The sequence below is a fragment of the Lissotriton vulgaris genome, chromosome 3_1 (assembly GCF_964263255.1).
Source record: "Lissotriton vulgaris chromosome 3_1, aLisVul1.2, whole genome shotgun sequence".
NCBI classification, from domain to species: domain Eukaryota; kingdom Metazoa; phylum Chordata; class Amphibia; order Caudata; family Salamandridae; genus Lissotriton; species Lissotriton vulgaris.
In genome coordinates, this window is record NC_141689.1 from 101,109,165 (window position 1) to 101,127,334 (window position 18,170).

Below are 18,170 nucleotides of genomic sequence, written 5' to 3' on the forward strand. Positions count from 1 at the left end.
CATGTGTTTAAGGCCTACTTAAGTGGGTGGCATAATGAGTGCTGCTGGTCCATTACAAGCATTTAATTTACAGGCTCTGGTACTTGTATAACCATTTTACTAGGGACTTACAAGTAAACTAGGTGTGTCAATTGAGTGTAAGCCAATGTTATCATGTTTAGAGGAGAGAGCACAATCACGTTAGCCCTAGTTAGCAGTGGAAAAAGATGTGGAGTCTTAAGAGACAACAAAAATGGGTTCAGTAAACAGGAGGGTGAAGGCAAAATGTTGGGGATGACCCTGCAGAGAGGGCCATGTCCAACTCCCTGCAACTCATAAACAGTCTTCTTAATAAAAGGTTCTTCCTTCACTTTGTTTTCTTATGAAGAAACCACCCAAATTGTGGTATTATTATCTTCTAAGGAGAACGACAGCGCAGAATCCATTAACAGCTGTCTTGCCCAATTTTCAATGTGGATGAATACCAACTAACTGAAACTTAATAGGAACAATAACAGGGTTTTGCTGGTGGGCAACAATCCCCACCTTTGGGGGACCTTCATTTGTTGCCGTCGACCATGGGTTAAACTCCTTCCCCTGTAAAAGTAGTGAACAATATAAGGGTATGGATCAATGATAAGCTCTCTATGAGTCAGCAGATCAATAAAGTAGCTGCTGCGTGTTTCTAGATGCTCAAATCGCTTGCCGTCTGTTGTCAGAACAATGACTGTCGTCGAGGCTCTGGTGGTCTAGACTGGACTACGGCAGAGTTCTGTAGCTGGGTGCAGCTAAATTTCGACTCAAGTAGTTCCAGATTGTACAGAACCGAGCTGCACACCTTGCCTCCACCCTTCTAAATTCACTTTTCCCGCCAGTTTGTTACAGACTCTTCACTGACTGCAAATCAATCATCCAGTCTAATTTAAGACCTTCTGCTTTATGCATAAGTGCCTCTTTCAAATAAGGCCCTTGTATCTGAGACATCTTGTGTCTTGGTCCACACCCAAACGTCCCCTCCGTTCACGCCACAGTGGATTTGACCGTTGTTCTTGGAGTCAAGAAAAGTCATCAAGGCAGTAGGGATTGTGGTTTTTGGACCAACACTCTAGAACCCCTTGCCACAGATGCTGAGAGCCTGCAATCACTTACAGCTTTTCGTACGCTCCTTGACACAAGCTTGTTCTCGCCTGTCTAATTCTTGTATCAATTTTAATTGGTGTTGCACAGCCGATGATGATGTTGTGAGGAGGAAAGCGCTGGAAAACCTTTCTTAAGTTAGCTATGTGCTTTACAAATTACAAATAATTAAAAAGTAGCCTCCTAACCAGAATGACTTGGTCCTAAAAATGCTAATTACAAACAAATGTTTGCCATTTTGCTTAAGAAATGCAAAAATGCCACTATCAGCGCAGCCTTCTACTCACATGGAACCAGGGAATAATTGGCTAAAAATTCTTAGCATACAACACATATCCCTTCCTTATTTTTCTAAATCTAAAAATTACCAAGGACAGCTGATTTGGACTCCAGTTACACCTCCGAGGTACCCTCCTACCACAAATCCTTCTACTCTTAGTTCCTAAAAACCCTGCAACACCATTAAAAACCCCACACTGAAGATGCACTCCCCTAGTAAATTTCTTACTTCACTGCAGAGACTGTGAGCTTCCGGTCAAGGAAGGATTAGAACCAAGTGCATCCAAATAGAGAAAATATGTGAAAAACGATAATGATCAACCATGTCCAGGGATGCTCAGAGTTCAGAGGGAACTGCTGATCATGACTTACATTCACAAAGGATAGACAAAGCATCCTTCAACATCTGAAGATGAGTTACATCTCTACCCCATGAAGTCCTTCAAGGTGTCTGGCAGGATCCCAGAACATTCTATGTCCAAAGAAGCTGATGAAGATTGTTGGAAACAAGTGGTAAATTTTGGTACATATTTGGTTGACTTATAAAAAAAAAAGCTTGACAATTGTCAATATGTGTTCACTTACACATCACTATCATCACAACGAGGGCAGCGCCCATCAGGAAACTCAGGATGAATGAAACAATGACAAGTCTTCTTGTGACCTTTAAACCATGGTTCGGACGTCTCTGCTGAAAATCCAGATGACCTTTTCCTGGAGAGAGAATAATTTTCAAGTAAATAATATTATTCTAATACAATGTTCAGTGCTCTCTCGGCAAAGTAGCTTGGTAATTTAACTAGACTAAACTAGATAAGAGGGTGAGTACAGAGGTGATTGCTGAAAAATGTGTGCCACTTCACAATGTAAAGCTTCCAAAATGGGACTGCCGATAACTTTTTTTGTGGTTAAGGACCTCATTTACCAGGATCTTACATGCCGTGTGTCGAATTGTAATGCCACGGCGGCGCTGTCAGTACTCCATAGTTACAAAGTGACGCATCTAGGCCGATGCATCATGTTTTGTCGCGCTGTGTCGGTTTATACCTCAGTCTGAACAGGCTGCATTAATCATATGCAACGTAGGCGTTCCCTTTTAATTTATTTCCTAAGACTGATGCTGCATTTTTTACAAGTTTTTGTTAAAATGAGGTATTGTCAGCAAGTGACGCACACAGCCTGCAACGCATCAAAATCCCTATGTCTCAAGAACCTAGGCATAGGAAGAACGCATTGGCTGTGGTATAGGCTTCTGACCAACTGAAATCACTTAAAATACTGCAATGAGTCATTAAATCACATCCTTGAAACTAGTAGTATGACTACACATGAATCAATATTGTAGGGCCCCTTAAGCAACTTGAGATACAGGTAGTTCCACACATAAGGTAGGTAACATAGGACCTGTCACTTTACATCACATTTATTATATGTATCCACTCACATTAATGTGTTACTCAACATGTCACACATACTTAGGTACCTTACACATATGTTGACAATGCCCACTGTAATGTGACACATAGCCATACTTCATACTTGCATGCTATACATCCAGGCCCAATGGTATGGTGTCCAAGGTAACTGTACCATCATTACACTCTTCACACTAGTTCTAACTCATTGGGCTATTTATGTCAGTTTGAAATGTTGCATTGCCTTTGTTGGTGATGAATAGCTAAAGTGGAGCTTGTCATAAGCCCTAATTCAGCCTAACATCACTTTTGCTGTCACTGTGTCACTTTCCGCTATGCCATCCCTCCCCACCAATATGTCAATTTTTTTTATACATGCTTGTTCCCTGCGCCTTGGTGTGCCATATCAAAAATACGCTACATCCATGGCATTCAAAAATGGTTTAACGCAGCATAAGTATTTCTGAAGCATCGTTGCGTTGTGACATCAGTTTTTGTAAATGAGGCACTAAGTGTATTAGCGCCAAATGTTGATGAGAATGCAAAACACCAAACCTTGCAATCAAAAAGAGAGAGAGGAACTAGAACAGCTAGTGCGTTTACCCTGGGGTTAAATGAGTAAACAACAAGAACTAGCTATTAGGTAGTGTTTGCGTACTATGGGCCTCATTAGGAAGGCGGACGGGCCTGCGTCCGTCCGCCACCCCCGAGGTGGAGGGACCGTCCACAGGGGCAGCGGCGATACCTCCGGTGCTATTAGGATGTGACCGCCACCCTGGCGGTCACATTCTGGATCTTTAACCTTGCGGCGGGTGCTGCAAATTCTAATATGGCTGGCGGTGTCTGATAGACACCGCCACCATATTAGAGCTTTTCCGCCGAGGTCTGCGGTGGAAAAGCGGCGGACGGTCTGCCCGTCTTCCGATGACCCCCCAGCCATCCTAATCTGGCGGGGGATCTTTAGAATCACCGCAGCGGTGAATCCGCATCCTCCAGGCCGGCGGTGGCTTCCGCCGGCCCGAAGGATGCAGATTCACCGCTATCCTAATCGGCCCCATATTGTTTAGTATGCGAAACCATTTGGTTTGTCAGGAAGGCCTTCACCCACCAGCCTAGTTGGTGGCATGCTTCATCATCGGTCCCCACCCGAGGCACCAAGTGCACCTCAGGTGTGCTGCGACGCCAGGCTACTGGGGAGCGGGATTTTGGAACGTGAGTGTGCTGTACTGATGTGCTTCGTGAGGTTTAAAATGCTGTCCTTGGGGTCCCAAAGCAGTAAGTTTATTGGTGGGCCCCAAGCAGAAAATAAAAACAAAGGCTAAGGACGTGTAGGGGTAGACTTATGGTCTCCCACGTCCAGTGTGGTCAACTAGTTTCAGCCAGGCCTTCTATTTAAACTGGCTTTCATCAGGACCTTTTATGTATGGGTGTATTTACAGGGATATATATGATTCAGTACCCTGAATGTTTGGCACACACTAAGGTGCTCTATGTGTGGGAGGTGTTTCCTCTCAGTTTGTACCTGTAAGGAGAAGGAAGGACAGGACAAACAGAAAGAACACATATTGTTTAAAACACGCAAATTGTTAAACCACATGTATGGTGGCAGGGCGCCTTGTGCCTAAAAGTGAGCGAATAAGGCACGGGTGTCCGGTGCTTGTGGCGAAACGTGGTAAATGCCTGTTTCATGAAATATGCGGTAATAGTGCTAATATCTAAATGTGGCATATTATGGTGAAATTGCAGCGAGAGAAAGATGCACTTTTGTTGATAATGTTGTGCTTACTCCTATCTACAGGTGACAAACTCCCAGGATCTCCTGCCGGTAGGTCGGGACTCTATGCACTCTTAAAAGTTAAAAGAGAAGAAAGAAAGGGTATGAGTAGTTGTGGCTAAGTGCTACGAGCGGTAATGTCCTGCTTGCACAGTCACGGCCAGAGGCAGCACGTCTGGCGGCTGTACTGGGATGCGTGTAGGGTGCATGGACTGTGCCGTAAAATAAATAAAATAAAAAGGAGTTTTTTTGAAATAATTAGTCTCCGGGGGGGTTAAATTCTGGGGGCAAAATTATTACATTTTATGTGGGGCCCAGAGGGGCCCCACAGCCTCGGGGCTAAAAAGAAAATAAATGGTGGGGGGAGAGGTCGAAGGTCCTGAAAGCCGGGGAGACCATCACCCATCGGGGATTTATGTATTGTGGGAGGGGGACTACGTGGCTCCCCTCCTGGAGCACTCGAGGGCCCCGTTACCCACTGGGGTTACAAAAAAATGTATGGCTAGGGAGGAGGGCTGTAATGTCTACAAAGCCCCGGGGACCACCACTCCCCGGGGCTTTATGTATTGTGGGAGGGCAGGTTCCTGCAGTGTTCCAGGGTGTCTATCCCACCCTCCCATAGCAAGAAAATCTGTTCTCTCTTTCAAAATCAAAATCAGATTGTTTTTCCACATGGGGAGTTGTATGTTAGTAGCTCGTGATGTGGAAAAGTAATGGCGAGTCACAAACGCATAGAAGTTGTGCATCAAAGGCACTGGAGTCGCGCACTCGTGCATTCAGAGCGTGCACACCAGGGGGCCGCACTGAGCGCTGCTCTCGGTGCACCATAAAGAAATACCCCCTATCAGTAATTTCTAATATATTTGGGGACCCTATTTCCCGGGTCTTATAAAAAATGTTGGGGACCGTGAGGGGAGCTACAATGCCCTCATGCCACCCGATTCATCAAAGGAAATAGCGCTCGCAAAGGGCCAGATTCTGAGAATCTGGCCCTTTGCGAGAGCGATTTTTGCATTTGGGATTCAGCATCCCAAATGTAAAAATCGCTAATTGCGATCTCGCAATTTTGCGCGGAATGACATTTAAGGAATCTCTATTTGAGATTCCTTAAATGCAATTCAACATCCAATTTAAATTTGCAAATTCGCAATTTCTAGGTGCAATTTACCGCGAGGTCAGACCTCGTGGTAAATTGCGAAAACTCAGAAAAATGCATTTAAATGCATTTTTCTGAGTTGCATGTTACACACACACATGTCCTTTGGACATTTGTGTGTGCAACACCTGTGTAAAATTTCATTTGAGGGGTGCTACAGGGTGTCCTTTGGACACCCCTGGCACCCTTCAAATCGCTATCTTATTTGCGATTAGCAAATTGCTAATCGCAAATAAGGAATACTCACCATTCATTCCTATGGGCCTTTTGGCCCATAGGAATGAATGGGGAGTTTTTCCTTATTTGCGATTAGCAATTTGCTAATCGCAAATAAAGAATGTGTAGGAATCGCTAAAAATATTGCGATTCCTACATGATTCCCGTTTTGCGAGTCCTTAATAGCGATTCGCTATGAATCGCTATTAGGGCCTCGCAAAACGGGAGAATGATGAATTAGGCGGATGGTCCCGCTGGCTTCAGGCATTCTTCGGGAGTCGGCATTGCTTTTACGCAAGGGGTGATGCTAACTTGTATGTTGAAATGCAATTTGCTTTTTATTTTGAAAGTGAGAACAGCTTTCTCTGCTCTGTCTTTCAAAATGCAAACTAAGTTTGCTATGGGAAGGTGGGAGCCATGAGACTCCAGTCCTCTCGAAGCAAACACCAGTATCCCGGGGGTAGGCACCCCGGTACACTCCATAAGCCGGCCGTCGGGCGTTGCGGTCTCCAGGGCTCTAGGCATAGGGTCACGCAGTCTGTCTCTCACAATACACAAATTTACAGGGGTGGTGGTTTCCGGGGCTTGAGGGGGGATGTTGAGGCCCACACACTTCTAATTTTCTAGGGGGGCCTTGGACGCAAATCTTGTGCAAGGGGGTTGTAAATCTGGTACACAGTGTTTTGTTTTACTTTGCTTTCCTTTTTGATCTTGTAGAAGATCCAGGGTTAATATAACGGTTTTTGTACAGCCAGTACCTTTCAACTCTACCCCCAAATGGCTTTTTGCCTGTTACCATAGTAACAGTTCATGGAACACTTAAATGAGCACAGAGGTTAGAAGTTCACCACACTATGGGGCCAATTAGGATGGCGGTGAATTCGCATCCTCCGGGCCGGCGGAAGCCACCGCCGGCCTGGAGGATGCGGATATACCTCCGCGGACATTGGAAACACCCACCGCCACATTAGGATGGCGGTGGGATCAGCAGCGGACGGCAAGTCCGTCCGCCACTGATCCACGGTGTCTGCATGCAAATATGGTGGCGGTGTCTGCATGACACCGCCAGCCATATTAGGATGCAGGCGTAAACATGCTTTTCCACGGTGGCTTTTCCGCCGTGTAAAAGCATGTGGTCTTTTGTGTTTGGGGGCCCGTTGCGGACCCCCAGGGTGTTGGGGGATGGGGGGTGCACATGGGGGGTACCTATGGTACCCCCCTGCTTTGGCATGCACAAGGTGGTAAGCACCACACGGTGCCTGCCAAGTTGTGCATGCCAAAGTTGAACATGCATATTTTACATTGCGGCGGATGCTGCTCAAAGCAGCACCCGCTGCAATGTAAAATATACGGGATGTGACCCCCAGGGTGGCGGTCACATCCTAATTGCTACAGAGGGACCTCCGCTCCCCCTGCGGTTGGTCCCTCCACCTCGGGGGTGGCGGACGGACGCAAGTCCGTCCGCCATCCTAATCGACCACTATGTTGGTAATGGAAAAAAGTTACTGTGCTGGAGTTTTTAAACATTTCCTTTTTTAAAATTTTTTTTATTTAAAAGACATAGAAAAAAAACCAGAAAAATGAATTCAATCTAAACACAGTATTACACAGCTCGTAATAGATTAACAATACAGAGATATTCTTTGTAACAATAATTTCATAGAATGATACTGCAGTTCACCAGGTTGTCTGATTGAGCTAGTCTTAACAAAATCATAGATGCAGATAAACATTCCCCAGAATCTCTCTCGTTTTTTCAAGGAGCGTGAACCTCTTATCTTTGTAAGTGCTAATTCCATGGAGTGAATTTCATGGACTAAAGTCATCCACTCAGTAACATGCGGGGGTTTCGGAGAGATCCAGGCCCTGGCTATTACCAATCTTGCACAAGCAAATAAAATAGTGTTTAATTCTTTATGTGGGCTATTACATCCTGTAAGTTTAGTAAGATCAAATGTGCTGAAAGGGGCGGGAAGTTTTTTTGTTTCTTAGTTAAAACCCATTCAATTCCTTTCCAGAACTCTACCAAAGCAGGGCAAGATAAAAGCATATGCACCAAATCGGCGGCCACCAAATTACATTTAGGACATTTAGTACGATCCCTTGATTGAATATTTGGTAGCCACCTAAAAAAATTTTGAGGAGTATAATATAATTGACAGACGGTTCTATATGATTGAAGTCTTAAACTAGAGGATTGAACAACCTGATTAATTTGACAAAGAGACGCCGAGATCTGATTTGGTGTTATGTTTAATCCCATTCTAGTTGTCCATGTGGCAGCTAATTTACCACAATCATCCTCTTTTAGATAGATTAAGTGTCGATAGCCTTCACTAATGAGTGATTTAGTCCGATCAGAATAGAGACAATCTAAAATATCAGAATGACAAACTTCCTTAGTTTTCATTTTCCAAACTAAAAAGTCTCGAATTTGGATATATTTAAAGTGCATACCATCATTTAATGTGTAGAGAGATTTGAGTGATGTAAAATCCAATAAACCTTCTGGACCATGAAGATCACCAAGAGTGTTAACACCACAGCTAGTCCAGAAAGTTCCTGCACCGTCTGAAAAGATTCCGGGAAATCCCGGATTGCCCCAGATTTGTAATTCTGCGTGAAAAAAATTAATCTTACCATAAGTCATCATTTGATTCCAAATTCTAATAATATCCCTAGCAGTCTTAAACTCAACACGTTTGAAATAGTTTGGTCATCGACTCTAGCCAGGAATTGATTACATTCAGAGCCCAACATCAACTGAAAAAAAAATAACACATTTTCTGTTTTAAGCAGACTTCGAAGACGGCCAAAAAAAGTAGCAAAAAAATATAATTTAAAATCTGGCAGGGTCAACCCTCCTTTTTCAATTGAGAGTTTAAACAGCTGAGTCGATCTACGAGCTTTTTTATACCCCCAAACATAGCTGCTACATATCCCATCGAGTTTTTAAAAAAAAAACTATTGAGGCATAGGGAAATTGATCTAAATAAATAAAGAAATCTAGGAACTATTTTCATTGTAATTAAATTAATTCATCCAACTAAGCTAAGTGGTATCTTATGCCATTTTTTAATGAAAGAGTTACTTCCTTCAGTAATAAGTTGTAATTAAGTGTAATTAGTTCAATATTTGCAGAAAGTTTCACTCCCAAGTATACAGCATTTGTACATATGCCTTGTATCAGGACGGATGGTTTATAATTAGCAATGATCTGTGTTTTGTTGAGGTTTAATTTATAGCCAGAAATACCCCCAAACCTGTTTGCTTCCCTGATTATCCCCGGTATAGCTTTAGCTACATCAGCTGTAAAGATCACAATATCATCCGCATACGCGGTTATTTTTAAAGCATTCCTGCCATGTTGGAAGGGGATAATATCAGCTTGAGAGAGAAGCGCGTTTAAGAATGGTTCCAAAGAGAGAGCAAACAGCAAGGGTGGCAAAGGACACCCTTGCCGAGTGCCCCTTTTAGGTGAGCTCATGCCGGCATAGCTAATTATAGCAGTTGGTTGATCATATAGAGGCCTAATCCAACCAAGATATTGTCCCTGAAAACCAAAAGCCTTGAGTGTTGCCCATAAGTAGTCCCACCCCACTCGGTCAAATGCTTTCTCAGCATCAAGCATGATAATTCCGAGCGGGGTGGAGAATGCAACATCAAATGCAGTAATAGCCGTATTGACATGAGCGGTGATATCTCTCCCAGTAACAAATCCGTGCTGTTGTATATTGACCAGCTCAGGCATAAGGGGGGCTAGTCGAGTAGCCAGAATTTTCGCAAATGCCTTGGCGTCCGCATTTATTAATGAAATGGGTCTATATTCATCGGCAGGCTTATGTTTTTTAAGAAAAAAAATAATTTTAGCGGTGTTCCATGAAGCCGGAGCCTTCCCTGTTTCTCATATTGAGTCGATGACTAAACTGAAAAGAGGGAGTAGTTCTTGGATGCAAATTTTGTATAGTTCAATGGGAAGCAGATCTTCCCCAGCGGCCTTGCCAGAGGGGAGGGAGGCAATTGCTAACCTTATTTCTGTAGGGGTAATATTTGCCTCAAGTTGACTAATTCCTTCTCTATATCATGAGGCTATCATGTGAGTATTTAAATATGATAGTATATGATCATTAATGGGGGAATTTTCGGGTGTATATAGCTTACGGTAAAATTTAGTAAATTGATCAAGTATCTGCTCAGGTTGGTTATAAATTGAGGCGTTAGTATCTTTAATAACCTTTATAAGTGTTTTAGCCTTTTTATCTGCTACCTTGTAAGCTAACATTTTCCCAATCCTGTCTCCGCTTTCGTATTGTGATAAATGATATTTGTGGAGTTTTCCGCTATATTTCTCCCTTAATGTTCTCTTGATAGCTGACTGTAAATTCACTAATTCTATTCTTATCTCATCAGCATTAGGTTCCCCTTGTCGAAGGGCCTCAGCCAACCTAGTTTCCATGGATAAGATATTAGAAGTCAAAGACTTAACCTCTTGCAAACGTTTTGAATTCTTTCTAAAGACATATTGTTGGGTGAAACCCCTTATACTAGCTTTGCAAGCATCCCAAACAGTAATTACGGCAGCTGAGTTCAAATTGATCTCAATAAATTTGGTGATATGTCCCTTAAGTTGAGAGCTAAAGTATCAATCCGAAATAAGGTATCTAGGAAACGTAAATTGCCTGACCCCCTTTTTTCTAGCCGAGATGTTGAATTCTAACAAGATGGGGTTGTGATCTGATGTTACTCTTGGGCACAATTCTATGGTGTAGCTATCCAAAATTCTATCTGTGGTCCAAGTCATATATATTTGAGAGCACAATTTGTGGGGCGCAGAATAATAGGCAAACCCAGCAATATTCGGATGTATTGTGCGCCAAAGATCTTTTAAATTATGCAGATGACCTAATTCCAATATAGCAGCTCTAGTTTTGCGCATTCACTGATGAGCACCCCGCCTAGCACCCCGCCTAGTGGTATCTACATCATAGTTCATAACACAGTTAAAATCACCCATGATCAATAATTCTCCCTCCCAACCTAACAATTCTATATTTAGCCAGTAACCTCGGGGTGGCGGATGGACACAAGTTCGTCTGCCATCCTAATCAACCACTATGTTGGTAATGGAAAAAAGTTACTGTACTGGAGTTTTTAAACTTTTCCATAGGAACCGTTAGACATAGGTATAGACTCTGGTAAAGATCTGGTAAAGAGTTTGCCTCAGAATTATACTTCAAATTATATATATTATTTCTATTGGGGACTGCTTAACCCCCCCCCAAAAAAAGACATCAATACTTTTTTTTATTAACTATTATTAAAACAGTAAATAACTGGAAACGTAATTAAAGATAACGATACAATAAATAACTAGAAACATAACTTTAACAAAACAATATAATAAACAAAATGGAAGTACGGTAGGTAATCTGCAAAACAAAAAAGAAAATTAGTGTTTAAAATTAGATTGATGTGATTAAATGAGGTCAAACAATACAAGTCAAATTGACAGTTGAAGATATTGCCTTCTTTTAATGTGTGCAGTGTGCCTGATACAATTTACTTGTCTTATAGGCTTGCGTTCAAGTGGTGTCTGTGTGGAAGAGCATACTGCATCAGATTTTTAATACAGATTAACAGGTCTTTAAAATGATTCAGAGATGGGATAGAATTAGGTGAGAGATCAAATCATTATGCAGGACAATATTCTTTACAGCTTATTTACAAGACTCTTGCCCCAGTTTTGTGTTACTTTTCTCATGTTGAAAGTGACGCAAAAGTGGCGCAAGGGGCTTTTCTAATGCATTTATTTGGATGCACGACTCATAATCTGTAGGGTGCGCGACTCCAGCGCCTTTGATGCACAACTTCTACGTGTTTGTGGCTCGGCATTGCTTTTCCACATCACGATCTACTAACATACAAATCCCCATGTGGAAAGGCAATCTGATTTTGATTTTGAAAGAGAGAACAGAATTTCTTGCTATGGGATGGCCCTCCTACAATACATAAAGCCCCGGGGAGTGGTGGTCCCCGGGGCTTTGTAGACCTTACATCCCCCTCCCTATCCATACTATTTTTTGTAGCCCCAGTGGGTAATGGGGCCCTCCAGTCCTCCGGGAGGGGAGCCACATAGTCCCCCTCCCACAATACATAAATCCCTGATGGGTGATGGTCTCCGCGGCTTTCAGGACCTTCAACTCCTCCCCCCACCATTTTTTACTTTTTAGCCCCGGGCGCTGACGGTCCCCGAGGCTCTGGGCCCCACATAAAATGTAATAATTTTGCCCCCGGAATTTAACCCTCCCGAGACTAATTATTTAAAAAAGACTCCTTTTCATTTTATTTATTTTAAGGCACAGTCCATGCACCCTACACACATCCCTTGTGTAAACACTGTGGCCAACAGAGTTAATACCTTGAACTCAGCTTTGGTTGGTCACGGCAGAGTGGACAGCAGCGTCCATAACTTTAAAAGAGAAAGAGAAATGATGTGAAAGGGAGAGAGAGAAAGAGAGAGAAAATGACATTAAAACTGTGAGAGAGTGAAAGTTATAAATGGAGAAGATAATAGTGGAGAAATTACTAGAAGCTCACTTTTTCCTTGGTTGTGTGTCCAAGTATGTGCTGTGCACCCTCCAGTTTAGTGATCTGTAATATAGTATACACAGTTAGTCATAAAATAGTACATACAAAAGTGGCGTAAGGGGCTTGTAGATTTGCCTCTCAGACTGTTGTAATCTATCTATTGTCACTGCTCAGAGGTAATTGTACATTCCTACGTAGTGAAACTTCTGCAAACGACCCACTCTCTCCTTTCACAGATGACTTGTCGTTGTTTTGGAAAGAAGCTTTTTTGCTCACCTTTTGCCATTGGCATGATTCAAAGAGGGTGCATCACGTGGCGTAGCAGCCTTCTCAAGCAGTGTTACGATGGCCACGCATCATCGCAGAATCCTCGAACGTTGAGTTTTAGAGGTGTTGGGGGGGATGGACGCCAATTTGTGAAACACAACCTATAAGATAAAACAGAAGTTAACATTGTGTGTAATTTTTTATCAAAGGAGAGAGGAAGTGAGAGAGTGACTGCAAAGAATATTTGCAGCTCAACTTTCTGTCACTAGTGTGTTTTTCACCAAGTGCTGGGACATAATGCACCATGTTTGGTAATTGTTACTATCTTAATGTGGAGTTGAATAGCATCGGCCTTTCACACACGTTCCCTCTCACATTGAAAAGAACTATTTGTATAGTTTATATTCCGGACGTTTGAGCGATTATAAAAATGTTCCTGCTATTGGAAAAAAAAGTACATGTAATTTGATACACTATATAGGACTGCGTTTGTCTAAATCGATGCGTCGCTTTTTTGTATCCAGTCTGCTACAGCCCTTCGACTCCCTCAAATGCTCACCCAGACCTCACTACTCACCTTTTCGTGGACAGTGCACCTTCTGCATCATATAGTCCTGATCTGCCACTAAGAAGTCTCAAATATGGTGCCGGGTCTTGATATCGGTATGGCTAATGACATACTCTTGCTCCCATCATCATCGCAGGTTCCTCACCCGCTTAGTGCTTCTGATACCACTAACTCAGTGACCAAAGAGGCCACACATGGTGGGCCCCCCTACTCGGTGGTTCGGGCCTACATGAGGCGTTTGAATCACTAAAATGGGCCATTACAGCGCTTGGGATGGGAGCAACTCTAAAATGGTGTAGAGCACATGCGCTCCGTCTTTTTTATTGGTACGGTCACGAGTGTAGTGACGGATGCTCTGGATGGGTGTGATGTGGGTGTTTATCAGCCATGAGGGAGTGTGTGTGTGCCGTTCTGACAAGTAGACCTGGAACTAAGAAATCACTACAATTAAATCTGGACAATGTTTTGTTTTTGTGTTTTCCTGGAAGCATAAGTGGAGTGGGCTTGCCTGAAGTATGCCAGTGCGGCGCAAGGCTCTGAACCATGATTCCGAAGCTATGGACGTGGTCCCGTCGTGAACGATATGAGAAATCAAGTGATTAGGCTGTCTGTTTTGTCGTGCTGATGTCATCCGGGTCTTAAAAAGAAATGTGTCATTATATTTATAAAGTCCCACAACTTGGCAAACATGGAAGGTACAGGCTATTACTGACTCTATATTTGTTCATAGTTGCACACATAAAAGATGGTGGACATGACACATTTCTGTGATTATGAATGTTTGTTGTACATTCAGTGGAGTTTTGTAGCTGTAGTAATACAGGGCTGTAAAAGGTTTAAGTTGCAGTTTTTGGCAGATGAAGGGCAGCAAATATATATTTACGTATGTGGTTATTCAGGTACACTGTGGAACTTGGTGCTGGAAATCAGTGTTCGAGTCTCGGAGTTGCGTCCATATCCTGTTATTGTAGAGTAATGACGTAATGTACCCGTGCCTGAAAATGTATTTGCTTTGGGTTGATTTAGCGCTATATAAATATGCTAAAGAATAAAATAAAAAAGGAGGAATAGCCCGCAATTACTGTCACATGTAAGATGGTTGCATATGCTATTTATAGCACAATATAATGTGGTAGGGCGGAGGAGCAGCATTTTACAGACACAATAAATACAAAGATAGATAGTTGAAGTGGGTATGGGAATGTGTGCTCGACTCCATTTTATTACGTTGTTGGTAAGAAGTAGAATAGTAATCATGATATCATATACAGATATTTAATCATAAATGGTTTATAACTTCTGCTGTACAAAGGTAGCAGCATTGTATGTCAAATAATACACAGAAGATTCTATGGTAAAGAGTTCATATGGCTGAGATACCCGCCACCCCCTCTCAACACAATCCCCAAGGATGGGAAACCGGAAACGGTTCTGAACTTTTGGAAGACGGGAGGGAGTGACCCTCCCGGCCGTATTTATTAAAATATGAAACAAAATTAAAACATTAAAATAACAGTTTCATATTATGTACAATTTCATTTCCACATTGCGATGTTTGGCTAACCTTAACATATTCTCTAATACAAAGGTTCACCTAGCCGATCTAACATCCTACAAGATATTTAACTTGAAATTGTACATCCTAACGTTTAAGGGCCAACGGCAAGGTCGTAACCGGTGTCAGATCCCTAAACCAGAAATATCCCCCTCACTTGTGAGGGGCGACCGCACAGAGGTGTACCTCAAGTGCATCTACCAATTTCCCTTGACTTGACGGGGGCCCCAATAAACTCGACGCCATTTAAAGGTCGTCCGAGGACTCGTGTGAGGTGTCTAGAAGGTAGCGTAAACCCCCTCCCAAACCCCACACCACTTACCACATCTGCCGTCGCAGATGTCCTGGCCCCGGGAAATTCCCCAGGAGGGGGCTGTAGCCCCTCCTACCCAGGAAGGGGCCTTGACCGCCTTTCCTTTCCTTTCGGCGGCCCATCCTTAGAAGGGATCGCCTCCCCGTTGAGGGGCCAATGGCCACCTCCCCCGAGCGCTCCCATCCGTAATGGGTGACGCCCACCCATAGGGATCTTCCAATTACTGCTCACCGATCATGACCTTACCGCCCGACCAAAATAAATACGACAATTCTAACTAAATTCTAAATAACTACATTACTACATGACAGTAACAATTACCACTTATTAAAAGGCATGATTACTGATCAACACTAGTGCAGAATTACTTTATTTGCAAAAGAAACTAAATTTGACCACTCTTTATTGCATACTCAAAGTTATCACGATAGTCATCACAACCTGCAAGAAATAGAGTTACCACATCAAAACTTTATTCGCAAACCACTTGCTGTCCTCAGGGGCTGGTGGGTGGGTCAAAATTGGCTCTTCGTTCCGTCTCGAGCTCATGTGCAGCGAGGAGGTGCAGCTTCAGAGCACAGGAACAAGAGGATGCTTCCTTGGCTTGTTGCTCCTTTTATCCGTCTTCAGGGCGGGCGTAAACCCGCCCCTGCCTGCCCCAAGGGCGTGGCCGGCCGCGTCAGTGTCTAGGCCAGCCCACTCCAGGGCGGGAAAAGGCGCGCCCCGGCTACGCCGCTTCGGGCATACCAGCCGAGCCGCGCCTCCCGCCCAAGATGGCTTCCCGGGGGGATCGTGGTACTCCACCATACGTTCGGGGGGACCGAATGGTCGCCCCTTTCCATGAGTTGTGGTGTACTGAGGTAGGGGCGGTTTGTGTGAAGCCTGTGATGATGTGTGGTCCAGGCAGACCGCACTGGTAAAAATGTTTTTTGACTATTGAATTTTGCCTTAACAAGGGCACGTGGCGATTATTTACGGTGTACTGAGATAGTGGTACGTCTGCTGTTTATCGTGTGCTCACCCTGCGATGATGCGTGGTCTGAACGGGCTGCACTGAAATCATTCACTGTTTCATACTGGACTATATGAACTTTGAGGGGGAAAAAAAACTAGCATCGATGGCTATCAATTGCTGTGAAAACTAGGTGTACTGATTGTTCCTCATAACAAATTAAACAATTCCTCTTCATGCAGTGCATTGTAACTTTCACAAATTGGGGACGTATGTCTGGAGGCGATGTTGAAGGTAATATCCCAGAGGTAGTGATATTGCTGGTGGTGGAGGTACATTTTGGCGCAATCATGTGCATTGTTTGTTATCATAGTTCACATGATGCAGCTATTGAAGGTGCTTGCACATACTAGCAGTGCAACAGCACTACTTTTTCTCTGCTTTAAATAAATCGAGGCTGAATTTAAGGATGTCTGTAGTGTAGATGAAAAGGTAAATTCAAGTTGTGAACCCTACTGTGCACAGTGTACATAGAAGCTAGTAGTCAGTACAGTTATAGGACAATGGATTTTTTCACTTATTTTAACAAAATCTGAATACATACAGTATATCTGTCTCTGCATGAAATAAATCAAGGTTGAATTTCCTGCTGTCTATAGTGTAGATGCAAAGGTGAATTCAAGTTGTATACCCTGCTGTCCGCAGTGTAGATCTTAGGGTGAAGTGCATCATCTGCAATTATGATTGAAGTGGAAGATATAACATCTATGCTGCGTGCATTTTATTATTCAATTAAATGTATAAGTGATATAAAATACGTTTTTCAAGGAAGCGTAATAAAGGGATATTGTGTAGGGTTTGATAGGTGTTATACTTAGTTTGGTTTCTACTGTGTTAGTGGTATCTAAAACAAGAAGGTTCTGTGGAGCCTGCGATGATGCGTAGCCCAGGCAGGCTGTACTGATAGTATGTTTTTTGTGTTGTGAATAGTGTCTTAGTAAGGCCACATGATAATCATTTTTGGTGCACTGAGTTACTAGTCCCTTTGGCGCTTAGCGTGTACGTATCCTGCGCTGATGGGTGGTTGGGGGGGGCACAGTAATTGGAGTAATGTTTTTTGTTGATTGAATTATGCATGAATTCCATTTAAAAGGGACAATTTGTCTCACTGTGATATAAAACTGTTCACTCTTCTTTCCGATGATATATGGTGCACTGAGTTAGTGGTATCTTTGGCGCTGACCTTGTACGTACCCTGCAATAATGTGTAATGCAGGGGGGCTGTACTGGGAGCAATGTTTTTTGTCTAGTGAATTCTGCTTTTATAAGGCTACGGGGAAATGACTTGGGTTGCAGTGATTTATTGGTACCGAAATAACTCAGCGTGTGTGTACCCTGTGATGATTTGTGGTTCGGAGGGGGTGGGGGGGTCGCAGTGGTATAATGTCTCTTGTCTACTGGAATGCGTCATGTACAATCGTAATTCTATCTGAAAAAATCTGAACACAATCAATACAATTGTCTCTGCATTAAATTAATAAAGATTGAATTCCTTATTGCCTGTAGTATACATGCAAAGGTGACTTCAAGATATAAACCCGGCTGTCTGCAGAGTACATCGAAGGCTGTAGTTGACACAGACATCGAGGAATGCTTTTTTTTGTTACATACTTTAACAAAATCTGACGACACAGTACTATTTTTCTGCCTTAAATAAATCGAGACTGAATTTTATGTTGTCTGTAGTGCTTATGCACCAGTGGTATCAAGCGCTAAACTGTTTTGATCGCAGTGTACATTTGAAAACAGAACTCACTACAGTCATTGAGGAATGTATTTTGTGGCATCCTTTAACAAAATAATCTTTGCCTTACATAAATCAAGGATATCTTGAATGCTGTCCGTAGTGTAGATGGAAAGCTGAATTCAAGTTGTGAACCCTGTTGTGCCCAGTGTAGATTGAAGGCAGTA

General features: G+C 43.0%; 1 protein-coding gene across 3 annotated transcripts in view; it reads right to left on the minus strand.

The window, feature by feature from the left end:
• Window positions 1–18,170, minus strand: part of LOC147726026 (C-type lectin domain family 4 member F-like) — a 152,856-nt gene that overhangs the window by 78,962 nt on the left and 55,724 nt on the right. For 2 of the 3 annotated variants that reach the window (XM_086962858.1, XM_086962856.1), the window contains exon 2: window positions 1,981–2,109. In XM_086962858.1, the coding sequence (XP_086818984.1) occupies window positions 1,981–2,014 (34 nt within the window). In that variant the 5' untranslated portion in view covers window positions 2,015–2,109. Of the gene's footprint in view, window positions 1–1,980; window positions 2,110–12,820; window positions 12,973–18,170 lie in introns of all 3 variants that reach the window. The other variant, XM_086962857.1, reaches the window with a different exon arrangement.